Below are 21,159 nucleotides of genomic sequence, written 5' to 3'. Positions count from 1 at the left end.
CAGTGAGTGTTTGTTTCTTCAGGGACATATTTTCACGAACACCTCTGACTTTTTTTTGTTTACGTAGCAACAGGCAGTGCATAGCAACAGTGCTGGGCGAAGTGGCTCTGCTGGTTTTATCCAGTTCAATGGATCCTGCGTGTTACTGGTTCCCAGTTAGCTTCAATAGCATCGTTTGATATCCAGTGAGCCAGGGAGTTAGGGAGCTAAGGAGCCAGGGAGCCAGGGAGCTAGGAAGCTAGCTACCGGAGCTACATCCCTGTTCTCCCAGTGATGTCTGTCCCGGAGTTCCACCGTGACGAGGAGGAGGATTTCTACACGCAGTGCAGGGCCTCGTACCTCGCTGTGTTCAAGTCCAGTCTGTCGAACATCACGTCGAAGCAGCAGCTGTGTCGCGGTGAGCTAACGTTAGCTAGCTTGTAGCGTTTAAAAGGACCAGTACAGCTTTGACTGGTTTCACTGGGTGAGTGTAACGTTGGACGAGCTGCAGAGATGATGTCTGGAAACAGAGCTGCACAAACAATGCACGATAACAACGTGGACACCAGCAGTCACGGGGACATCAGTGGGATGTGACCAATACAACAAACTGGGTCTGATTCATATTTAGCTACTACTGTGTTTGTTTATGAATCTTTCTTTGTGTTCTCCTTCCCAGACCTCGGCTGTGTATTGACATCACTTCCCAGTTATTTGAAGGGGGAAAGTTTTTAATTTTGTGTGGTTTCACTCTTTCAACCCCTAGCCCCACGCTGACCTGCTGATCCATCGTCACTACAAACACATGACGTGCTGCTCAAGTTGAATCGGTGTCAATGAGCCTGTTGTAGTGATCCCAGTTATCACAAATACCACGAAACGTATGAATGAATTTTGGGGAAATTTGCATAAAAGAAACTCTGAATATTTCTGCTCTACAGACTTTAGACAATACGTATTTAATCAGTTCAAGGTTTGTCAGTGATGTCCCTCTATAAAATTAATAAAGCTTCAGTAAAGAGCTGATTGAGAATATACATGACAGTAGAAAACACAAAGGTCCATCAGAAAATAAACCTGCTGTTGTTTATCCGCTTGTTTTAGTTCTATAGTCTAAGCTTTTTCCTCTTTATCTCATGTAGTTCTCCAGCAAGCAGGAAGAAATCCATCCCTTGCCACTCTCAGTAAATACTGGACCCCAAGAACGTCCAATCTGAACTTTGATGACTTCTGTGAGATTCTCAAGTGTGAGAAGAAGACGGAGGAAACGGAGCTGATGACAGCGTTCCAAAAGATGGATGTTAACTGCGACGGCTTCATCTCACACAGCGAACTGGAAACGGCCCTGACCACTGTGAGTAGCTGGAAACATATTGTATGAGAGAGATCTGCAACACATTGTCTCCTCTATTGTTTGAAATGAACGTTGCAGTTTGGGCTACAGTTAAATTGACTGATGTTGTGCAATCAGCCAACTGAGCGACCCGTTCTTGTTTATTACAGACTTGAGTAAACATCAAATTAATAAAATCACAGTTACCGGCTCAAGCTCAAACAGAACAGAATCATTTTTACTGTGGTGTTTTCTCTACTGAAGAAAATATGCTGAATCTTTCAGAGTGGAGAAAAGATGACGCCTGAGGAGGTGAATTCCATTTTCACATTAGCTGACATCAACAAGGACGGCAAACTAAACTATGCGGAAGTAAGTTTGGACAATTAAACCTGTTCTTTAAATATATTGTCAGCTGGAAGTTATTTAAAGTGATACACTAATAAATTGAAAGAGCAACATTATAACAAGAATAGCAATGTGATTGAATTTGCAGTCTCCTGACCTTATTGTTACTACAGTTAGAATAAAAATAAATTTTCTAATTTTTATTTCATTCAAAATTGTATTCTTTAAAGTTCAATTGATTCACATACAGAAAACGTTATATTGTTCAAAAGAAAACAATAGTATATTACTCCCATGATTTCTCTTTATTCAATGTCATATTCTTACTTCTACTTGTGACATAACCTCCAAGCTGTGCTCATGCATCATGTTCTGACTCGTGGTTTCCCGTTGCTGTCAGTTCTGCAGATTGCTGGTGTCGACAGTAGAACAGTGTCAGGTGGCAGCTATCGAGAGGCTGGAGGCTGATGCTAAGCTGAAGATACAGAACTTTGGCAGTCAGTCATACAGCCCTGCAAAGAGCGCCGTGTCATCAGCCTCCTCAGCAGCAGCAGCTCAGCCTCAACCTCCAGAAACACCAGACTCGACAATCAGGAAAGGTACAAATCTGAGGCTGAAGATTTGTGTATGTTTTAATACTGTGCTCAGTGACCAGACATCATTACATTACAAATTGATTCCCGAGCTACAGTTCGTGGTATTCACCTGTCACAGATATACACTAGATATACTTCACACTTTTCAAAGATGCACACCGGTTGCCCCAATACGCCTCACAGATTAGTTTGGCTGAATAAATAATAGCTCTGTTATCGATTGATTTTTCCCTCCCCCTATGACAAATGGCCTCATTAAGACAGACAATACATCACAATAACTCCACAACTAAAACAGTTTTTCTGGAGGGAGGAGACTGTGAAGCGTTGTGATTATGGGCGATCGTTGCCGCCATTAAGAAACTGGCAAAATCTCTGTCTACGCTGATGAAAAATTATTCCTTTCAGCTCTGGATTTGGAGGAAAAATATGGGACAACAAACAGGCAGGTTTTTACTGTAGAAAACGGCACCTTCAAATCTACTTACACACTTTAACAGCAGCATTGTGAGGAGAGAGAGGCCCGGAGATCCTGGATGAGCGATCCAGGGACAGGCCCACAGTGGGAAGATAGATGGGGTTGATTTAAGTGGTCAGTCCATGTTCATGCTATTGATCTGGAGGATTCCACCACTTCTCACTGGGGAGATGATGAGGGATTAGATGGTGGTAGAGAGGAGGGCCCCGTCGACCACCGCTGCAAAAACAAATGAGCTCCCACATACTAGTCGGGATTATCACATTATTGTGCCTCTCCCAGGTATTGATTTATACCTCTTACATTTTAACAAGGCCCTGACACCGGGAGCTACGTGATCGCACATGTTGAACGGGTTTTTCTTGTTGCTCAAAAACTGTTTTGACTGCATTTGTCAGTATAAACCAGTATTGCCCTGAGCACTACAGTATAACTGTATTTGACAGGGGCGATTCCGGCTGGTTCTTCACAAAGCATTGATGACGTTAAATTATTTATTGGGTGTTTTGTGTGTAGCAGACAAATTGATGAACTGCCGTGGTGTTTTCTGATAATTGGTTTATTTAGTTGAGTTCTTGTAGTTTTCCAGCACCAAGGAACCACAAACAACTCTCACCTTCAATAGAGTCTCACAGTGCAGCTGTTGTTCGGCCACGTTCCAGTGCATCTTCGTCCATATTCACAAACAAGCTACGATTGGCTCCTCCAGATTAAAACACTCCCATCAATACAAAATAGATCCGGGACGAATACCATGACAGTGGGTCTATTTATTCTCTGCCACGGTGATTTGCTTGTAAGCCCATCACATTACTTCGCATCTTGATTTCCCCGGCTTGGAAACAATCAGAGCCCTCATTAGTGAATTGATATTTTCTGGCTTCAATTAGTGTTCGAGATAAAAAAAAGTTGTGCGAGATAATGGATTTGAGAGGGTCCTGTTATGCTATTTGTGATTTAATATGCCTCCATCATTAATGGAAATGGGGCTGAACTTGAGATTCACACGTTTGTAGAACCCAAATGCAAAGTAGCCATCTTCATGTGAACTTAAGAATGCACTTCTGGGAAGGCAGATTGCTTTCTGGGCCACATCTCTCTTTTCAAAGTGTGTTTATTATTGAGTGGGGAAGGGGGGGGGGCTGTACTTTATCTTTTAGTGAGCAACGTTTTTTATTAGTAATTATTTTGTCACTTAAAAAAAAAATCCATATTGAGTATATTTGTCTGTGTAATTTCTCATCTTTCCATCCAATATGTGTTTTGGTTTTTACTTCAGACAGCCGATCTTCCTCTCGTCCGTCCTCGGCTCGCAGCCGACGGTCGTCTCTGGCGAACTCCATCAATATGACCTCCAGCAGCTCCAGGTCCAGCAAAGTGCCAGAGCCTGCAGGCTTACAGGTAAACTAAAGGTGTCACATGTGGTACACAGTCATAGTGATTTAGTTTTAGAGAGTTTTACATTATCGCCATGGAGGATTCTGCAAAAAACTATTTCCATGACCTTTTATGGCGGGTTGGGGTTATGAGTCAAAAAAACATCGATTACATTTTGGAGGGGATTCGGTGAAAGAGGCAGATCCAGGATATATCTCTTTAACTTCTCTTTTCTTTCTTCTTTTTAACTTTTGTTTGCGTTTGCTTGAGCCTTGGCAGAGGTGTGCACAAGAGCCCTTCTACTTTCAATACCCAACCAGATGTAGAGGTATTAGCCACTTTAAGGTTTGATAAATCAAAACAAAAACAACAATACGACAAGATTACCACAAAACTGAATGACAAGCATCACAGTATTTAGGAGTTCATGATAGTCAGCTCTTTAAAATGTGTTTTAACTTTAAATTCCGTTCATGATCCATTAGTCCAATCACATTGACCACATAAAACTTTGTTAAAGATTTATAACTTACTCAACCAAAGTTTACAATTGTCATTTGATAACAGAAAATCAATTTTGACACTGAAATTTAAATTAATGAATGTTATTCGAAAAGGAAAATGTCACATTATTAATAATTTATAGCGTCAATAACAAACCCATGTGAGATGCTCCATGATAACAAAGCCCCTGCAGGGGGCGGATCTTCCCAGTGACACTGTCACACAGTACTTTTGATGGGCGCATTTAGCCCCGGGTCAGTAGATACACACTGTATTGATCCATCGCTCTTTGTTTTCACTCTTTTTGGATTAACCTGGCCTGGTTTGCTTTACAGCAGAGGAAAAAAAAGTTATTAAATAAAAAAATATTACAGCCTCGTTCATCTCTGAGGTCCACACAAGGCGTTGAGATTGGAAAGGGCCAGACATCGCCAAGGTAGAAGAATGTGAGTCCAGAGATTACCTCTGAGGGAAGTTCAGCTCTATATTGGCTGCTATACTGCCACAGGCTGATAATTGGAAGGTAGTGGGTGGAGGGCGGGTTGTGTTTTTCTAGTGGTGTAAGTGTGTATTTACGTGTGTAGGATTCAGATATGCACAGAAAGGATTCATCTGACTTGTCCTTAGTCTTTATGTAAAGGTTATAATTATAAGATACAGCAGATTAAATGTGTGTGTGTGGGTGTGTTTGTTTGTGTGTGTGTGTGTGTCTGGCATCCTGCGACCCTCCGTGTTGCCGTAACTCAGACCTTCGGCCCGAGCAGGTGACAGCAGCTGTATTAGTCTGCAGGCCGACCCTCTCTCTGCGGGGGCATTCATTCTGATGTCTTTAAGCAGGAGACAGGTGCCCATGGCAATTTCCCTCATTTAATATTGTCTGGACAAACCACTGAAGTGTTATGATTTGATCTTTTATGCCTCTCACAGCCCAAGATAAATACAACGAGAAAATAGCTTTCCTCCGAAGGAGTGACATGCGCCGTCTTTATGGTACTTTTCTTTGTTTAACTTGGTGATTTATTTGTCCACTAAAAGGATATATGGCCTATTCCAGACTCGCTCGACCCTCAATGTCCTCTTACCGCGTGTCCACACCAACTGTGTTTTCATTTAATGGGTCCCCGATGAACGGAAGGAAAACTTGCCTTGTTTTGATGTTCCTGTTCAATTTGAAATTATTATGTCGTTTCAGTTGTGCTGCCAGACAAAGCAACAACAGGATTTCAAAATGAGAGAAATATTAGGATTCATAAATATCGCCCAAGTAGCCTCCTGATGGTTTTGAATGAGCCCTGGCCCAAGATTGAAAGGGCTGTATTTATCAAAGTTAAATGGACTCCTACTCGTCGTATCAGGAACTAGAGGGAGATTTAGTCCAGCCTGCAGCAGAGAGCCAGTGTAACACTTCTGCCCTCCTCTGGACCAGCAGGAGAATAACAAGTGTTTACACGCTGCTGAGCCCAGACACAAGCTGTGGAGTAATGAATGTGCCCCCCTGAAGGTTGGAGTGGTAATTATCACAAAGGCAGTTTCTTTTAATCAAGTGAGCAACCTCACTGCTATGATCGACTGCTTAATTCCCTCTGTCTTGCCAAAATATACTTCCCCCGTCACAAGATCAATCCCCCTTTTAATAGGCACTGCAAATTAGTTTTGGTTTCTGTTGAATGAATAAATGCATTTTGTTGTCAAGTAGCAAAACTGTTTGTTGGGATTGTGTCAGGATTTTAACAGCGGCCACACATCATCAAATATATGAGGATTTACAAAACGTGAAAAACAATATTTTTTATTTCACTGTTTAGGAGATGATATTTTTTTTGGCTCTATTAGCCCACACCACGGGGATGGACCTTTGAATATTGCAAGTCGGCTGGTGAAGCACAGATGTTGTCTATCGTTGCAGGAGTGGCACCACAGCCACATGAAAGGATGTTTCTTCTTGGAGGATGATGGGAGTGTCGGCTCTCTGCAGTACCAGCTCCACATCCCGCAGACAGCCAACGTCTACCTGACCATCCAACCTCAAAGCCTCAGCCACAGACCTGGTAAATACGGCAAAACTACTGCTTGCCCCCCCGACTCAGTAGGTCAGATGTCAGGGAGGGGGAATAGACTAGGACCTCTGGAGTTGTGGGAATTCAGTAGTTTGCTCCTCGGTTCTTCAGGATCCATATAGAAGCATGCTGGATCATTTCAGTAGTGTTCAGGCTAGCTGCAATTTTAAATAGGATTTTTGTGACACCAAGACATAAATAACGTGTTGGCCCCTGTAATTATCAGATTATGAATCATAAACAAGAAAAAAAGACCACACCGAAGCCTGGCGTTGGTTATTGGTCCCTGCAGGGTGTTTCTACATCGTGTGGCGGCAGATCGGGTTCTGTAGGAAACATGCTAGATTGTGTTCCAGCCCAGTGGACGATATTTTATGACGAACATTAAGAAGGAAGGTGTTGTTCAGTTTATTAAATTGGAACGTGCGGTGGAAGATACTGAACTGATGTCGACGCTAGAAAGTTAATCCTCCTGTTTATGTCGTGGAAAAGACAGAGTGAAAATGTTTTCGTCAAATACTCAAATGTGTTTGTAATGACAGGAGAAAATTGAAATGTTTTAACAATTCTGTTTTTTAAATCTGTAGTTTACATTGAATGTGTATTTTGGTTGTTGTTTAATCTGGTTAACTTGAATATAAAATAACAGAAGTGTATGGACAAACTACAAATAGATAGTATGATTATAATAGTGTTCATAATAAGCCACAGTAGCATGTTCAATCACAAAATACGCAAATATTTATTTGTTTGTTAGATTCCTCCTCTCCATTTTCGGAAAGGTTTTGTCATAACCCACAAAAATGCTCTTATAAGGCGACTGTTGGTTCAAAGTCTTATTTCATTCACATATTCCTGTTTATCATGTTTCTTCTCAGACAAGTCTCCTCCCTGGATGACGGTGGATACGGCTCTTTTCATTATGTCGGCTGGTGAAGCCAAAGAAGACTCTGTAGTGCATTTCACTGAGTCGAGAGACAAAGAGGTATATTATGTTTGTGTTGAGAGATTAACATTTACTGTCTTTATTTATATTCAATGTTGCATTTATCAGCACTGTTGTGTTTTATTTTCCTGATCCACTCTTTTTGTCTCTGCAGAAGTACATTTGGAAAGGAGAGCTGAACTCTGGGACGTACTTCCTGCTTCCCTTCACCAGCGGCTGCAGACTTAAGAAAAGGAGCAAAAATGATCTTCCTGACAAACCTGTGGAGCTCGTCTACAGGACCGACTCTGGAGAGCTAGACCTCACCAGGGAGCTCAGGTTTGTAGTTTTGATATATTCTAAAAGGTTCCGCTTTAATCTAGAAATGTTTGGTTTATTCTGGAACATTTAGACTTTCTTTTCAAACTGCTTTTTTCCCCCTCATGCCTGATCCTAATACTCATAATATATCATCAGAAAAATGCAATGGCTTTGGCGTGAAAGATGTGGTTATTGTTCCCCTGTGAATACTGGATGAATGCCTCCGATGCTTTGCTTGCTTTCTTCCTTGCAACTGCAATGGTGAGAAGGTCCCTGCATGAAATGTCTTGGTGTCGCTCCCTTTGTGCCACAGGGAGGCGCTGTCTGAAATCTTTGAGGTCATAGACCTGGATGGAAACGGACTCCTCAGTCTGGAGGAGTACAATTTCTTTGAGCTCAGGACCAGTGGAGAGAAGTGTGACAAGGAGGCCTGGGCTGTCTGCAAAGGTAATTCACATTGAAATAAATATAGAAAACATTATATAAAGGCAAAAGCAGTCAACCAATGATTAATATTACTTAATGTTGCAGAAAACTTTGATATGAGAAGTAATCAACTGACCAAGCAGGGCTTCATGGAGCTGAACCTGATGGAGGCCACAGAGAAGGATGGAGACCCTGCAGACCTGTGGGTCATCCTGGAAGCCATGGGCTACAACCGCATGCTGGAGCTCGTAGAGGTCAGTCTGATTTCACTCTGTGACTCTTCACAACCATACAACAACCTTATCCTTCCATCAAACTGAACTCCTCCTTCTCCTCCCTCTCCGCCAGGCTTGTCCATTCCAGATAGATGTACACTGTGAAGACACGCCGCTGTCTCTCCAGCCCCTCAGTATGGACACAGGACCCAAGCTCCTGAACCAGGCCCTCCAGAAGTCCATCATAGCCCGGACGGGGGCCAAAGCACTGAGGGGACTAGATAATGTTTTCATCTACACCTACCGAGGAGAGCACAGGATCTCCTCACTCATAGCTAACAAGGTCAGCAGCCATCTCTGTGTATCTGTGTGAAGGTGCTCACAGAGTTCAGCAATACTGGAAATGGATTTTCCTGTTTCACTGTGATCGTACAGCTGCAGTGCATCTTCGTGGCCAGTAGAGGGATAATAGTCCAACTTTTATTGTGATATAATTAATTGATTATCTACTTGGGTATTGATCATGACACAGAGCATCAGGGTGTTTTTATACTTCTCAAGGAAATGCCAAAGTTCGCACATTCTGTCTTATTACAGTCCACTGGTGTTAGACTGTGGTTGCTGGAAACCATTCAACCCATATGTAATTGATATGCAGTGGTGGTATCTGCTCTCATAGCAACAGGAGCTACTCTAAGAGAATGACCCTGTGATACAAAAGAGCCTCTTACAAGGGAAAAGTTAACCTGGTTATCACGAGAGTTTCATTATTTGTTTTATTTTGTATTTACGCATTGTCTTTCGATTCAACTACACAAACTCAACTGCTTTAGAGAGCACTTGTCTTAGCTGTACTTAAATTAGCACAAGGTCCACTACCTTGTCGTTGTGTGTAGAAAAGAGGCTATTTGTGTTTTTTTCCACCATAGATTCTCATCTTTTCCTTTCTTCTTTATTTGTAGCTGTTTAAAACGGTTTCTTCATATTCTCTGGTCTCAATAATAAAAGGTTGACCCTTTATGTTGCAGACTAATCAGAAAGTGACGGTGCACATAAACAACGAGCAGAACAGGAACTGCAGCAGCAGCAGAGGCATGAGTGTGTTCGCTGTGGAGGTGCCGGCCCGGACCAAGATGGTACAACGTTTTCCCTTTTGCACTTTCAAAATCTGAGAAATGTCTTTAAAAATACTTTTAGAAATATACATATGACGGTAGAAGGGAATTAAATGATTAAATAGTGTTTTATATGTTAATACAAACATGTGTGTTGTGTGTTCTAGGTTTGCCAACACATTCTACCCATCAGTGACAAACAGGATTGGACCTATAATTGTGTGGAGACGATACTAACCTGCACATGAAGATGTGCTGCCATGAAAGATTTAATGCTCAACTGTGCCACTGCTACAGAAAAGGGATGGACCAAAAATCTAAAATTGAACCAGTGCTTTTAAATATAGGATTCATAGATTGTTCTATATCCACATCAATGAAAAACATCGTTAATTGTTGGACCAAATGATTGTGATATGTCATTTTACAAAAGAAACACTGCTTATGATTTATTTTACAACAGCTTAGCGATGTGTTTTCAGATCCCAGCACCAGGAGCGGAGACATTTGATCAGACCCACCTGCAGCTCAGTGCATCAGTTGTTAAACACTGATGGTCACAGTTTAAATAAGACTGATAGTGGTGACCTCTGCTTTTGTGCCTTTGTTATGTTTGACATATTGTGTTAATGTGGAGAATTTCAAAATTCCCTTAAAATTGATCAACATTAAAGACCAAAGGTTAAAATGTCCACATGGCTCTTTTATTCATGATTTATCATTTAAAAAATAAATGATCTTGTTATGACAAACTCAAATAATAAACTCAAACACAGGAAATCTGGGATCTGGATCTCAGCTCTCTTTAAAATCACAACAAAGTTTTCTGACAACATTAGAAAAGAGAGAATTAAACCTACAGTTGGTCATAACATGAAGGTAACACAGCTTCACATTGAAATTAGATGTAAAAGGTTTGTGCACTAAGTCTCTGTTACTCTGTAGATATCCGCCACCACCGTCCCTGCTCTTTACACAGTTTGGAGCTGTGAGGATTTAGTGTTGGCCATGAAATGGATTCCTCTGTATTGCAGTCAGGTCTAAACTTTATTCGCCCTTGGCCTTTGCAGCTGAGAGCAGTCTTGACCTCCTATTTATATCTCGCTGGTCATTATTTGCCCTTTGACTTTCTCTGCTGAAACAGTAGAGCCGGTGAACTAAATGTCACATGACACGTGAGAGGAACAGTATTTAATGTTCCGAGCCGCTGTCTGCTCTTCCTTTCCCAGCACAGAGGTTTAGTGACGCTCAACTGCTCGGGTCTAGCTGGCGTTCACGAGCTGTGAGCCAAACTGGACTTCTACAGTACTGGACTGTTAATAAAACTCTTTTTATATGTAGTTATAAGAAACGTAAAATTTGTAGAACTTCATTGTGATTTGTGTGACATAATTTTCTTCCAAATTAAAAATCAAACAATGCCATACAGATGATAAACAAGCTAATCATAAACACACACGTCAAAACATACACATGTTGTGTCTATGCTGGTCTCTGCACTCTCTTCACACGCCCCCTCGTCACGATGGCAGGTCTGACGTTAAACTTTGTTCTGCAATGATCAAACACGCCGTGCTGCAATAGGCAAACAGGAGCGGTCTATTTCACAACATGACTCCTGTGAAACAAACCTTTTCACACAACTTCTCTTTAAATATCTTTCTCTTTCTATAATTGTGAGGTGTCAGATATTTGATAAATTGCACTGACTTATCAGAGACTTAATTAATTTACTCTTTTCTTCACTGTGTTAAAGTTTGGGACAGAATCCTTGGAGTCATTGACCCCTCTGTGCGTGTGTCTTGACCTTAAAGGTACAAAGGTCTGTTGAAGCAGGAATGAACCACCTGCATGTCTGCACAGAGGACAAGGCGGTGATGTTGTTAACCACAGTTTGCTGTAAGGGCCTGGCTCAAGGGCACTTCAGCAGGGTGGATAAGATTCTTAAGTGCTCTTGTTTAGCTAAATTACAGGACCTCACATGCAACAGATTGAAATGTACAGATGCTGGGCCTTCACTATGGCTATAATAGTATTTATGGACTTCTTTTTTGCCCCGACACTCAATTTCGACTCATGTCTTTAGCCTCAATGTCTTCTGATATCCTCCTGCTAGCTACTGCGGCAGTTTACAGGTTGTTTTTTTACGTTTGAAGAAGTCGTCGCCATTTATGTAAATTTTATTGGATTTGTCTGCAATGCTGCTCTGTTTTGTAGACTCAAATACTTCAGCCCCCACTTCCATCCGTATAGTGGTGAGTAGATAATGAGACAATTTATTATTGTCCCCTGTTGCATGAATGAGACCTGCTGCCTTGACTTCCAGGTTATCAAGTGGGCGACCATGTCCTCAGTGTTTCGCCGATGGGCCAACGACGTCTCCAGAGGGATCAATCCACATAAAGGCAAAAATACTTTGGAAAAAAAAAGACTGGTTAAAATAATATGAGGGTTGTGGTGGGCTACTAGGGGGGGGGTCACTGGAGCCCCCAGTACCTCTAAATCCTGGCTACGGCTCTGTGCAGCATGATGTCCCACAGTGCAGTTTATATATTTATTAAATACATTTCATGTGTTCTTTATATTAGAAGATATTGCACTAGATATTATCAATACGAACCCATGTTGTTGGATGTTGATCCACCCAGTCTCCACTTGCCCTTTAAACCGAGAGGGCGGGTCCACCAGGGGGGGAGTCGTCCGCTCCGCGTCGGGCCGGATCACCGCGGTTCACTCTGACCGACCAGAGGAGCTCACAGTGCGGGTCAAACATGGTGAAAATAACCACGGTGAAGACCAAGCCGTACGCGGACCAGAAGCCCGGCACGAGCGGCCTGAGGAAGCGGGTGACCGTGTTCCAGCAGAACCAGCACTATGCGGAGAACTTCATCCAGAGCACCATCTCCGTCGTGGAGCCGTCCGAGCGGCAGGCGGCCGCCCTGGTGGTGGGAGGGGACGGCCGCTTCTTCATGAAGGAGGCGATCCAGCTCATCGTGCAGATCGCCGCCGCCAACGGGGTCAGTCTACCCGGGGGAGACACCGTCCACCTCCGGCTGACGTGCGAGTTAGCTCTTGGTCAAACACAACTGGCTAGCTAGCAGGTTGACATCAAGCTAGCCGTCCCATTCATTCATGTCAGAGCCTCGCTTAGCATTAAAAAGGATAATTATAGGTTTTTATACCTCAAAACAAAACTGTCTTTATCCACACTTCAATGCTAATGACGTTACAGTCAAGTTAGCTTCTCATATGAAACGTTATTAGCATGGTTTTACTTTGCAGAGGTAATAACTTGCAGCTAGCAAGTGGACATCGAGCTAACTTGACAGGTTCGCTCTCATAACTTTATATTTGCAGGCTCGAGCAGCTTCCGGTCTATAAGCCTCCAAATGTGACGTTTCCAGTATAACTTCCCAGTTTAGCTTGATGTTCACTGAGTGGCTGGAAGTTCATGTCTCTGCAAAGTCATGTCTGATCACTAATGCTAACGTCAATGCGAAAAACATGCAAATAACTCAACAATAATGTGTCTTAAAAGAAGCTAACATTACTGGGACGTTATCAGGGTTCAAGCTTGTTCGGTTCTAAGTGTTGTCACGGGTATAAACACGTGTATTTAACATTTTAACGCTAAAAAGTGATGCGGTGCATTCAAGTGAAGCTTTCCCCTCATTCCTGTGGTTTCATGGAGAATCAGTGTTGGAGCGAACAGGTCCTTCCTGCCGCTACATGTCAATATTTGATATTAGAGATATTGTGCAAGATCTCAGCTTGTGCATGTGGAAGGAGACTCGATGGTTCTCGTGAGGGTTTTGCAGCAGTTACAGTGTTTTTAAATGACATGTTATCATCTCATGTCTGGGAGCTCCTGCACAGTCTCCAGTCTCAGATTGACCGCAGTGACCTTTTGGATAAAGTGCATGAAGAGGAGGAGGGGGGTGTCATGTCAAACCTTTACCTTTGACATTTAAACACTGGCCAATGGCACAACCTCATCTTTGCCTCTTTGCTCCAGCATTAAAGATTCAGCACCTTTTTCTGGATTTCATTATAGCATTATAACACATTTTTGCGATTCGCATTGAATGGATAAATGAGAGAACCTGTGTTTGAATCGTGCATGAAGGGGAAGCAGGGTTGTGTTGTTTCGTAATAGCTGCAGTGAGATGCCACTGGCTGCTCAGGGGACTCCAGTCTAGTGGAGGGGGGGGGGGGGGGGGCGGAGAAACGTGCAGCCAGTCACGTTGCTCTGCATATGTCTGTAGCCGAAGCTGCACAAGTCAATGCATGAATGGGACATACAGTTTGTTTCTTAAATATGAAATCATCCCAAAATGCTGCATGCACAATTGCTGCAGCCGCTAATGGTTTTTGCAGGGGTTCCTAACTGGTGTCACTGGGTTCAAGCTGCTCAAAGCTTTTGGATATTTCTTGCAGTCTCTCCACGAGTGTCTGTGGTTTGGTGAAACGAAGCAGTGAGGAAACCGTTTCATTGCCTCACGTCCACGTACAGAGGCGTCTCTGTTCATGTTTGCACAGAGCAAACCGCTGCATGTTTAAAAAGGATGGTTCCTGGACTGAGATAGATGTAACATGAAGATACAGTGTGTGTGTGTGGTGTGTTCTGCAGCAGTGTAAAGGACTGTTATGTCCAAAGTGCAGTGACCTGAAACATTTTTAAATTAAATTTATATTTGGTGTGTGCAGGATCTTTGAAATTGTCTCAAGGTTGTTCCAAAGCATCTCTGACAACTTGCCATGGTTTTAGTTTCTTGTCCACCGATCTGTCTGTCCTCTGTCTCTTCATGTTGTCTCAGATCGACTCCATTATGTTTTGTGCAGTGTTGTCACCACATGATTTGTTGCAAGGTCTCCCTTGTTGTTGTTGTGGCCAAGCACAGATCTTTATGATTCTGGCTGTATAGTTTTTTCAGTCATTCTCATGCTTCAGAATATATTTGAAACAAATCCTGGTACCTTCCCGATGGCTTTGTTTGATGGATAAGAATCAACAGTTTTTGCACAGTACCATATGTTTTAAATACATCATAATGGCAGTGACTGTATCTCAGCTGCCTGTCTCCCACCCTACGTATTTAACTGACTGTGTTGTGGATTAACCTGTTCTCCTGTCTCCCCCATTTCTCCTGTTGTTGTTCCAACCTGCAGATTAATCGTCTGGTGATTGGTCAGAATGGCATCATGTCCACGCCTGCAGTCTCCTGCGTGATCCGCAAGATAAAGGCAGTCGGGGGCATCATCCTCACAGCCAGCCACAACCCAGGTGGCCCCAATGGAGACTTTGGCATCAAGTACAACATCGCCAGTGGAGGTGAGCGGCGACTACGTTATACTACCAGTTGTCAAAGAAGCTCACAGACCTAAGGTTCCTACTCCGGTGAAGAGGAATGTGTCATTTTTTAAATGCTGTTCGACTTGAGTACAGTATCTCACTCTAACCATCCACCTTTGTTCCCAGGACCTGCTCCAGAGGCCATCACAAACAAAATATTTGAGGCCAGCAAAAGCCTGCAGGAGTATCACATCTGCCCAGAGCTGAAAGTGGATCTGGCTACAATTGGCAAGCAGACATTTGAAGTGGACACTTTCAAACCTTTCACAGGTACACAAGCATGACGAGCACAGCCCTACCCTTAAATAAAAGATAAACAGTATAATGGCACTTTACTTATTGATTGTTTAAGGTTAAAGCAGGTAGTTGCAATGTGGTCACAACATTTTGCTTTTAAACATGATCATCATCTTCTTGGATGAGGAAATCGCATTGTAATTAATTGTTATTAAGATATTAACAACTGAGTCGTGTGTAATGAAACTCACTTCTTCAGATGTCTTGACTGTGTTGTGTTTCCTCTCACTCGTCTCAGTGGAGATCGTGGACTCGGTGGACGCCTATGCTGAGATGCTGAGAGGCATCTTTGACTTTGCAGCACTGAAGGAGCTTCTCTCTGGAGCAAATCACATTAACGTGCGACTGGATGCTATGCATGGAGGTAGGAGCCAGCACGACACAATTTAGTAGATTGTAAGGTAGTGTGCAGTTCCTCTAAATCAATTTTTATAAATATAGTTATATAATAAGTCATAATATCCAATTGGGAAAATAGGTTGAATAATAATATTAATTAAAAAAAATACACAAAAGATTAGTCTCAGGTGCTCAAATACAGTCAACATCAGCTTCATGTCACAATAATGAACATCAAAACAACACTTACTTTCTAAAGTGAAGTTAACTTAAGATAGATACGATCAAGCAACATAGCAGGACAGCACCAGCACCATGTCTGGAGTTTCTGTAAGAAATGCTGGATAACACTTTTTATAACTCACTATAAAAGTTCTAACTCTTGAACTTTGTTAGTCAAAGATTTATTGTGGCAGTAGCCAAACTCTATCCAAACTAATTTCTGAATATGACAAGGCTGAAATGTACTGAACAATCTTTTCTTTCTACCCAAAAGGAACAGGTTTTTACTAACACTTGTTTCAGGTGCATCAACCAATACAAGGTGATCACTGCATTAAAACCTTTAAAAGAATAAAATAACACCTGAGAGGACAGTGACAAACACAAATACATATTTCTTTTTAACAAACAGGGAATTCAGAATATATTCAACATAATTATCGAGCTTGATGAAAGAAAAGCAGTTTATCATATTTAGAATAGATCTATTATTCCATATATGTATGATCTCTGTGGAGTAATGCTATGTTTGTAAATGTAAATATATCAGTTTTGCCATTTAATTTATGGAATGATGGGAGTTTCAGGTGAATTTGACCAAATTTAACTATATACCAACATAAAACTGAGAACCAGTCGAGGAGGAGACATGATTGGAAATAAAATTCCATAAGGAGGTTGGACACTTGGATTAATGTCTGATCCAACTGGTATTAAAGTAAAGTTTAATGTGGTGAACTCCAGACGCTGACGGTCACAGTTAACGTCCTCACTCAGAGTTCCTTTATGTCCCTGTGAGGGGTAACGACTCCTTTTTAATGACGCGCTGTCCCCCTCTAGTGGTCGGTCCTTACGTGAAGAAGATCATCTGTGAGGAGCTGGGTTCTCCTGCCAACTCGGCCATCAACTGCGTCCCCAAGGAGGACTTCGGGGGCCACCACCCCGACCCCAACCTGACCTATGCTGCCGACCTGGTCAACACCATGAAGGGAGGAGAATATGACTTTGGAGCCGCTTTCGATGGTGATGGTGTAAGTCAGCGTCTCTTCCAGAGGGCGAGATTCTTTTATAGCCTGGATTGCAATCTATGATGTCATCTCATGTGAAATGAATTCAATACGTTAGGGTTAGGGTTATGGTTACAAAAATGGTCTCATTTTGGAAAAATAATCAACTTTTAATATATAATTTTTTTTTTACCCTATGTGTCATATCTTCAGAATTCATTATCTAAGAAGAACATTTATGATTTATGTTGGGAATCTTTTCTCAAATAACCTCCTGAACTTTTCAGGAGATTAATTACTGTTAATTTATATAAAATAAATCATGTCTTCTATTTGTGATTGTTTCCCCCCCCATCTTCAGGACCGTAACATGGTGCTGGGTAAACATGGCTTCTTCGTGAACCCCTCAGACTCCGTGGCTGTCATCGCTGCCAACTTCGCCAGTATCCCTTACTTCCAGAAGACTGGTATCAAAGGACTGGCCCGCAGTATGCCCACCAGTGGAGCCCTGGACAAGTAAAAACCATTTAACACAACAGCTACTCAGTGGTTTTACCTGTCAGAGCACTGATCTCCACTTGGTCACAGATGCAAGGTTTTATTTTGTGGTTTATTTTGTGTGCCAATCTGTTCCAGTGTGGCCAAAGCTCTTAAGATGCAGCTGTACGAGACTCCAACTGGCTGGAAGTTCTTTGGGAACCTGATGGATGCCGGCAAACTCTCCCTGTGTGGAGAGGAGAGCTTCGGCACCGGTGAATAGAAGTCATCACATTAGTAAACACGGCTCTGTAATAAGAGAAGGAAGTTCTCCTCACTCACCCACTCCTCCTCTCCGTCCTCTAACCAACCAGGCTCAGATCACATCCGTGAGAAGGACGGCCTGTGGGCGGTGCTCGCATGGCTGTCGATCTTAGCCACCAGGAAACAGAGCGTGGAAGACATCATGAAGGATCACTGGCAGAAGTTTGGCAGGAACTTCTTCACCAGGTCAGCACCGGTCCATGTAGGATGGTTTATGGAAAGTGGGCTTGAGTCCCTGAAGAAAAATATTTCAGGTTGCCAGAGATAAAAAGATATTTAATGTTTGACTGAGATGATGCAGGGATGCACAGTAGTTTGTTTAAAACTCTGCCATCTAGTGGAAAATAAGAGAAGTACAGCTCAGTTGTTCAGGTGGGTTGGAGATTCAATAAATATATACTGATAGACATCTCTGTATAAAGCAGTCCAGTTAGAGTGCACCAGAAACTACATCCAATCAACTTAATCATTTCAAATTTCAATAAAAACAGAACTGAAGGGAGAATCAGTTGAATTACTGTTACATTACACCACTTTAGTTTTAACTATGTGTACCTAATAAACTGTCCACTAAGTGTAGCTGTTTTGAGACTGGCTTGTAGAAACTTTTCACAGAACAAAAGTTTTTATCCTTGCAAATAGAAAAGAAAGTAACTTGCCTCCAAACTCAAAATCATCACTCCCACACTTTCAGATTAAACTCAACTTGATTACGTTCTGAGCAAATCTTTTTTTGCTTAAAGCTGATTTCCACTTCCCATCGCAGGTACGACTACGAGGAGGTCGACTCAGACTCGGCCAACAAGATGATCACGGAACTGGAGACGGCGATGTTCGACCCGTCCTTCGTAGGAAAGAAGTTGTCCTCGGGCGATAAGACTTACGAGGTGGCTGTGTCGGACAACTTCTCCTACACGGACCCTGTCGACGGCAGTGTTTCCAAAAACCAGGTAAGGAGCCGACAAGGCAGATTTCATTACCTCAGTTTTCCATCTATCTTTGGATTTAGTCCATATCCTTCCTCCTGCAGTCGGTCCTCCATAACCCAAACAGTGACTTCATGTTAAAATTGACTCAATGCATAATAAAGTCATGTTACCCAGCATGCAGCGGTGTGGCTTACCGTACCTCTTGCACTCCATATGTTTTCCTTTTTCTCTGCATTTTTCATTCATCATCGTCTCTCATCCGGCTCTCGCTCTCTCAGGGCCTCAGGATCATCTTCTCCGACGGCTCCAGGATTATTTTCCGTCTCAGCGGTACAGGCAGCGCGGGAGCAACCATCAGGCTCTACATTGACAGCTATGAGAAGGACCCCCAGAAGATTTACCAGGACCCACAGGTCAGGCCGCTAGTGGAGCGATTCCAGCCAGCTAGATCCAGAGAGAAGGAAAGACTAGACAATGAAGTCATCAGATAGGAAAATAAGCATCCACAGGAGCAGGAACAGATTTTTCTTTTCTCTTGGAATATTTTCATATGTAGAAAAAAGATAACCACCGAGGCACCATCTTTTACAAAACGGGTCAAAGGTCAACTGCTCGTGTCAAAACCCGGAATGAGCTTTGAGTGCTCGTTGGCACGGGCCCCCGAAACCTCCACGCTGAGTGGAGTGATCTGTAATGTACCAGACAGCCAGCTTGTGTTGAGTGGAGCGCTCCAGAAACAAGTTCCAGAGGTGGTATTAAACATGAGAGGCGATGGGGTTGTTTGGCCAAGTCTTGAGTTATGGCAGCTTATCAGGGCCAGTATGAAGAGAGGGGAAAGTTAGCATCAGGGGGAAATCAAGAGCGCTAGTTCCAACTAGACACTTCATAAAGTCATCCTGACTGGTGTGGACAGGGAGGGGATGTAGAACAAGAAAGTGAGACAAGCTCGGGAAGAAAATGAACAAGAATTCTACTCCAGCCCTTTATCCTCTTCAGCGCTTTAACTTCAGGAAGATAAGCAGAAACATATTGTTCCAGGGTCTTAACTTGACAGATAAATGGCTCCAGGGTGAAGGGTTCAGTTGGCCGACTCTGACTAAGTTTGATTTACACTCCCAGAGGGTTTTTATTTTGATTAGAGCAGGTTTCAGAGGAGAACGACTGCACAACAACCAAAGGTTATTTTCTGAGTTTATTTTGGTTTGCTCATCTCCGGCTGAGGACCACCACCGGGAAATGATTTCATTCTGGCAGCTCTCTGCTCGGACCAGGACAGTTTATGTTTCTGCTCCATCTCGAGGGAGGTTCACGATCTGCTCCTTCATGTGATGAAGCGTTTCATTGACACAATTAATCAGGAGTGATTTTTACATTAAGTGTAATTGGTTGTGTGTCAAAAATGCCCCCGAAAGCAACACAACTGTCTGGGGTGTGTTAACGGTGACTAGAGCTGCTTATAACAATTAGAAAGAGAAATTAACTCAGTGAGGTTGTTTATGTTCCAGCAGTTCTGAGCTGTATTTATTATCACAGCCACTAAGATAGATTGAAGATTCAGATATTTATTTTGTTCTTTCTATCCATTTATATGTTTTTTTATCTTATCTCTTTCTGTCCCTGTGTGTTTAATTCCTCTCCTCCTCTACACAGATGAAGACTTCATAAAAGTCCAAAACTGACAAATTAAACCAACTGAAAAAAACATAACCTCCTTTTAAATATACGTATTCATTCTTTGCTTATTTAATAATAACATATGAATCATTCCTCATTTATCGAAGTTTAGACAAGTAGACTTTCTTAAATCATTAGATCGAGGGAAGGTGAACTTTTCCTGTCACTTTAAAAGACTCTTTTAGAAATACAATTTTATCTCTGATTACTCTGCATTTAATAATTTGCATGTAGCTCATACGTGGCTGTATTACAATGTTTGGTTATGGAAGATTTGCTAAGACGACCTGAACAGGAAGTCATATTTTCTGCGTGTCTGTGTTATCTCATCGTCCAGGTCATGCTGGCTCCACTCGTAGACATCGCCCTGAAGGTTTCTCAGCTCCGGGAGCGGACTGGACGTACCGGCCCGACTGTGATCACATGATTCCTCAGCAACTGGAGGGGGGGGGGTGAAGCTGCCCTCGAATTCTGTCTTGTGTTCCGTTAAAAAAACCCCACAGAGCTGGATGTTCAAGTGAAACCCAAACATCCCGTATTCCAGTATCCACTGCCGCCTTATAGTGTTGATGTGCGTTCAGACAAATTCCTAAAAAATGTAAGATTTGAAATTATTAACAAATTTAAGGGACATTTTAAGGGGATTTAAACACTCAAATCTAATCTGTTTGTTCACGTGTTTCCATATCTGTCTCTGATCTCTCATACATCACAAGTTGGGGCAGTCTCACCCCCCGTGTCAATACATTTCCCCCGACTGACCCAGTGCCTTCCCTCTCCCTCTGTTCTCCACCACCACCCTAACTAAAGCCTTGAGAACTAACTCATCCACCATTAATAAAAGATATTTACGTCTCAAATAA

At 42.4% G+C, this 21,159-nt stretch overlaps 2 protein-coding genes across 2 annotated transcripts; both read left to right on the top strand.

Moving 5' to 3' along the window:
- Nucleotides 1-55: 55 nt before the first annotated feature.
- Nucleotides 56-10,366, top strand: efcab7 (EF-hand calcium binding domain 7). The gene is made up of 13 exons (XM_053431178.1): nucleotides 56-397; nucleotides 1,122-1,333; nucleotides 1,598-1,684; nucleotides 2,061-2,259; nucleotides 4,014-4,135; nucleotides 6,522-6,663; nucleotides 7,551-7,657; nucleotides 7,773-7,936; nucleotides 8,232-8,365; nucleotides 8,450-8,598; nucleotides 8,693-8,902; nucleotides 9,588-9,695; nucleotides 9,842-10,366. Exons 1-13 carry the CDS (start codon nucleotides 274-276, stop codon nucleotides 9,920-9,922), a joined length of 1,839 nt encoding a protein of 612 aa, XP_053287153.1. The 5' UTR covers nucleotides 56-273; the 3' UTR covers nucleotides 9,923-10,366.
- Nucleotides 10,367-12,368: 2,002 nt separating this feature from the next.
- Nucleotides 12,369-21,159, top strand: pgm1 (phosphoglucomutase 1). The gene is made up of 11 exons (XM_053431177.1): nucleotides 12,369-12,691; nucleotides 14,844-15,006; nucleotides 15,154-15,297; nucleotides 15,563-15,688; nucleotides 16,726-16,916; nucleotides 17,254-17,408; nucleotides 17,529-17,644; nucleotides 17,744-17,879; nucleotides 18,460-18,643; nucleotides 18,901-19,035; nucleotides 20,634-21,159. The coding sequence occupies exons 1-11, from the start codon at nucleotides 12,446-12,448 to the stop codon at nucleotides 20,721-20,723; spliced, it is 1,686 nt and encodes a 561-aa protein (XP_053287152.1). The 5' UTR covers nucleotides 12,369-12,445; the 3' UTR covers nucleotides 20,724-21,159.

This window comes from Pleuronectes platessa, chromosome 9, assembly GCF_947347685.1.
Source record: "Pleuronectes platessa chromosome 9, fPlePla1.1, whole genome shotgun sequence".
Classification (NCBI taxonomy): domain Eukaryota; kingdom Metazoa; phylum Chordata; class Actinopteri; order Pleuronectiformes; family Pleuronectidae; genus Pleuronectes; species Pleuronectes platessa.
Note: the sequence above shows the minus strand (reverse complement) of the source record. Positions and strands in the feature narration are given on the sequence as shown.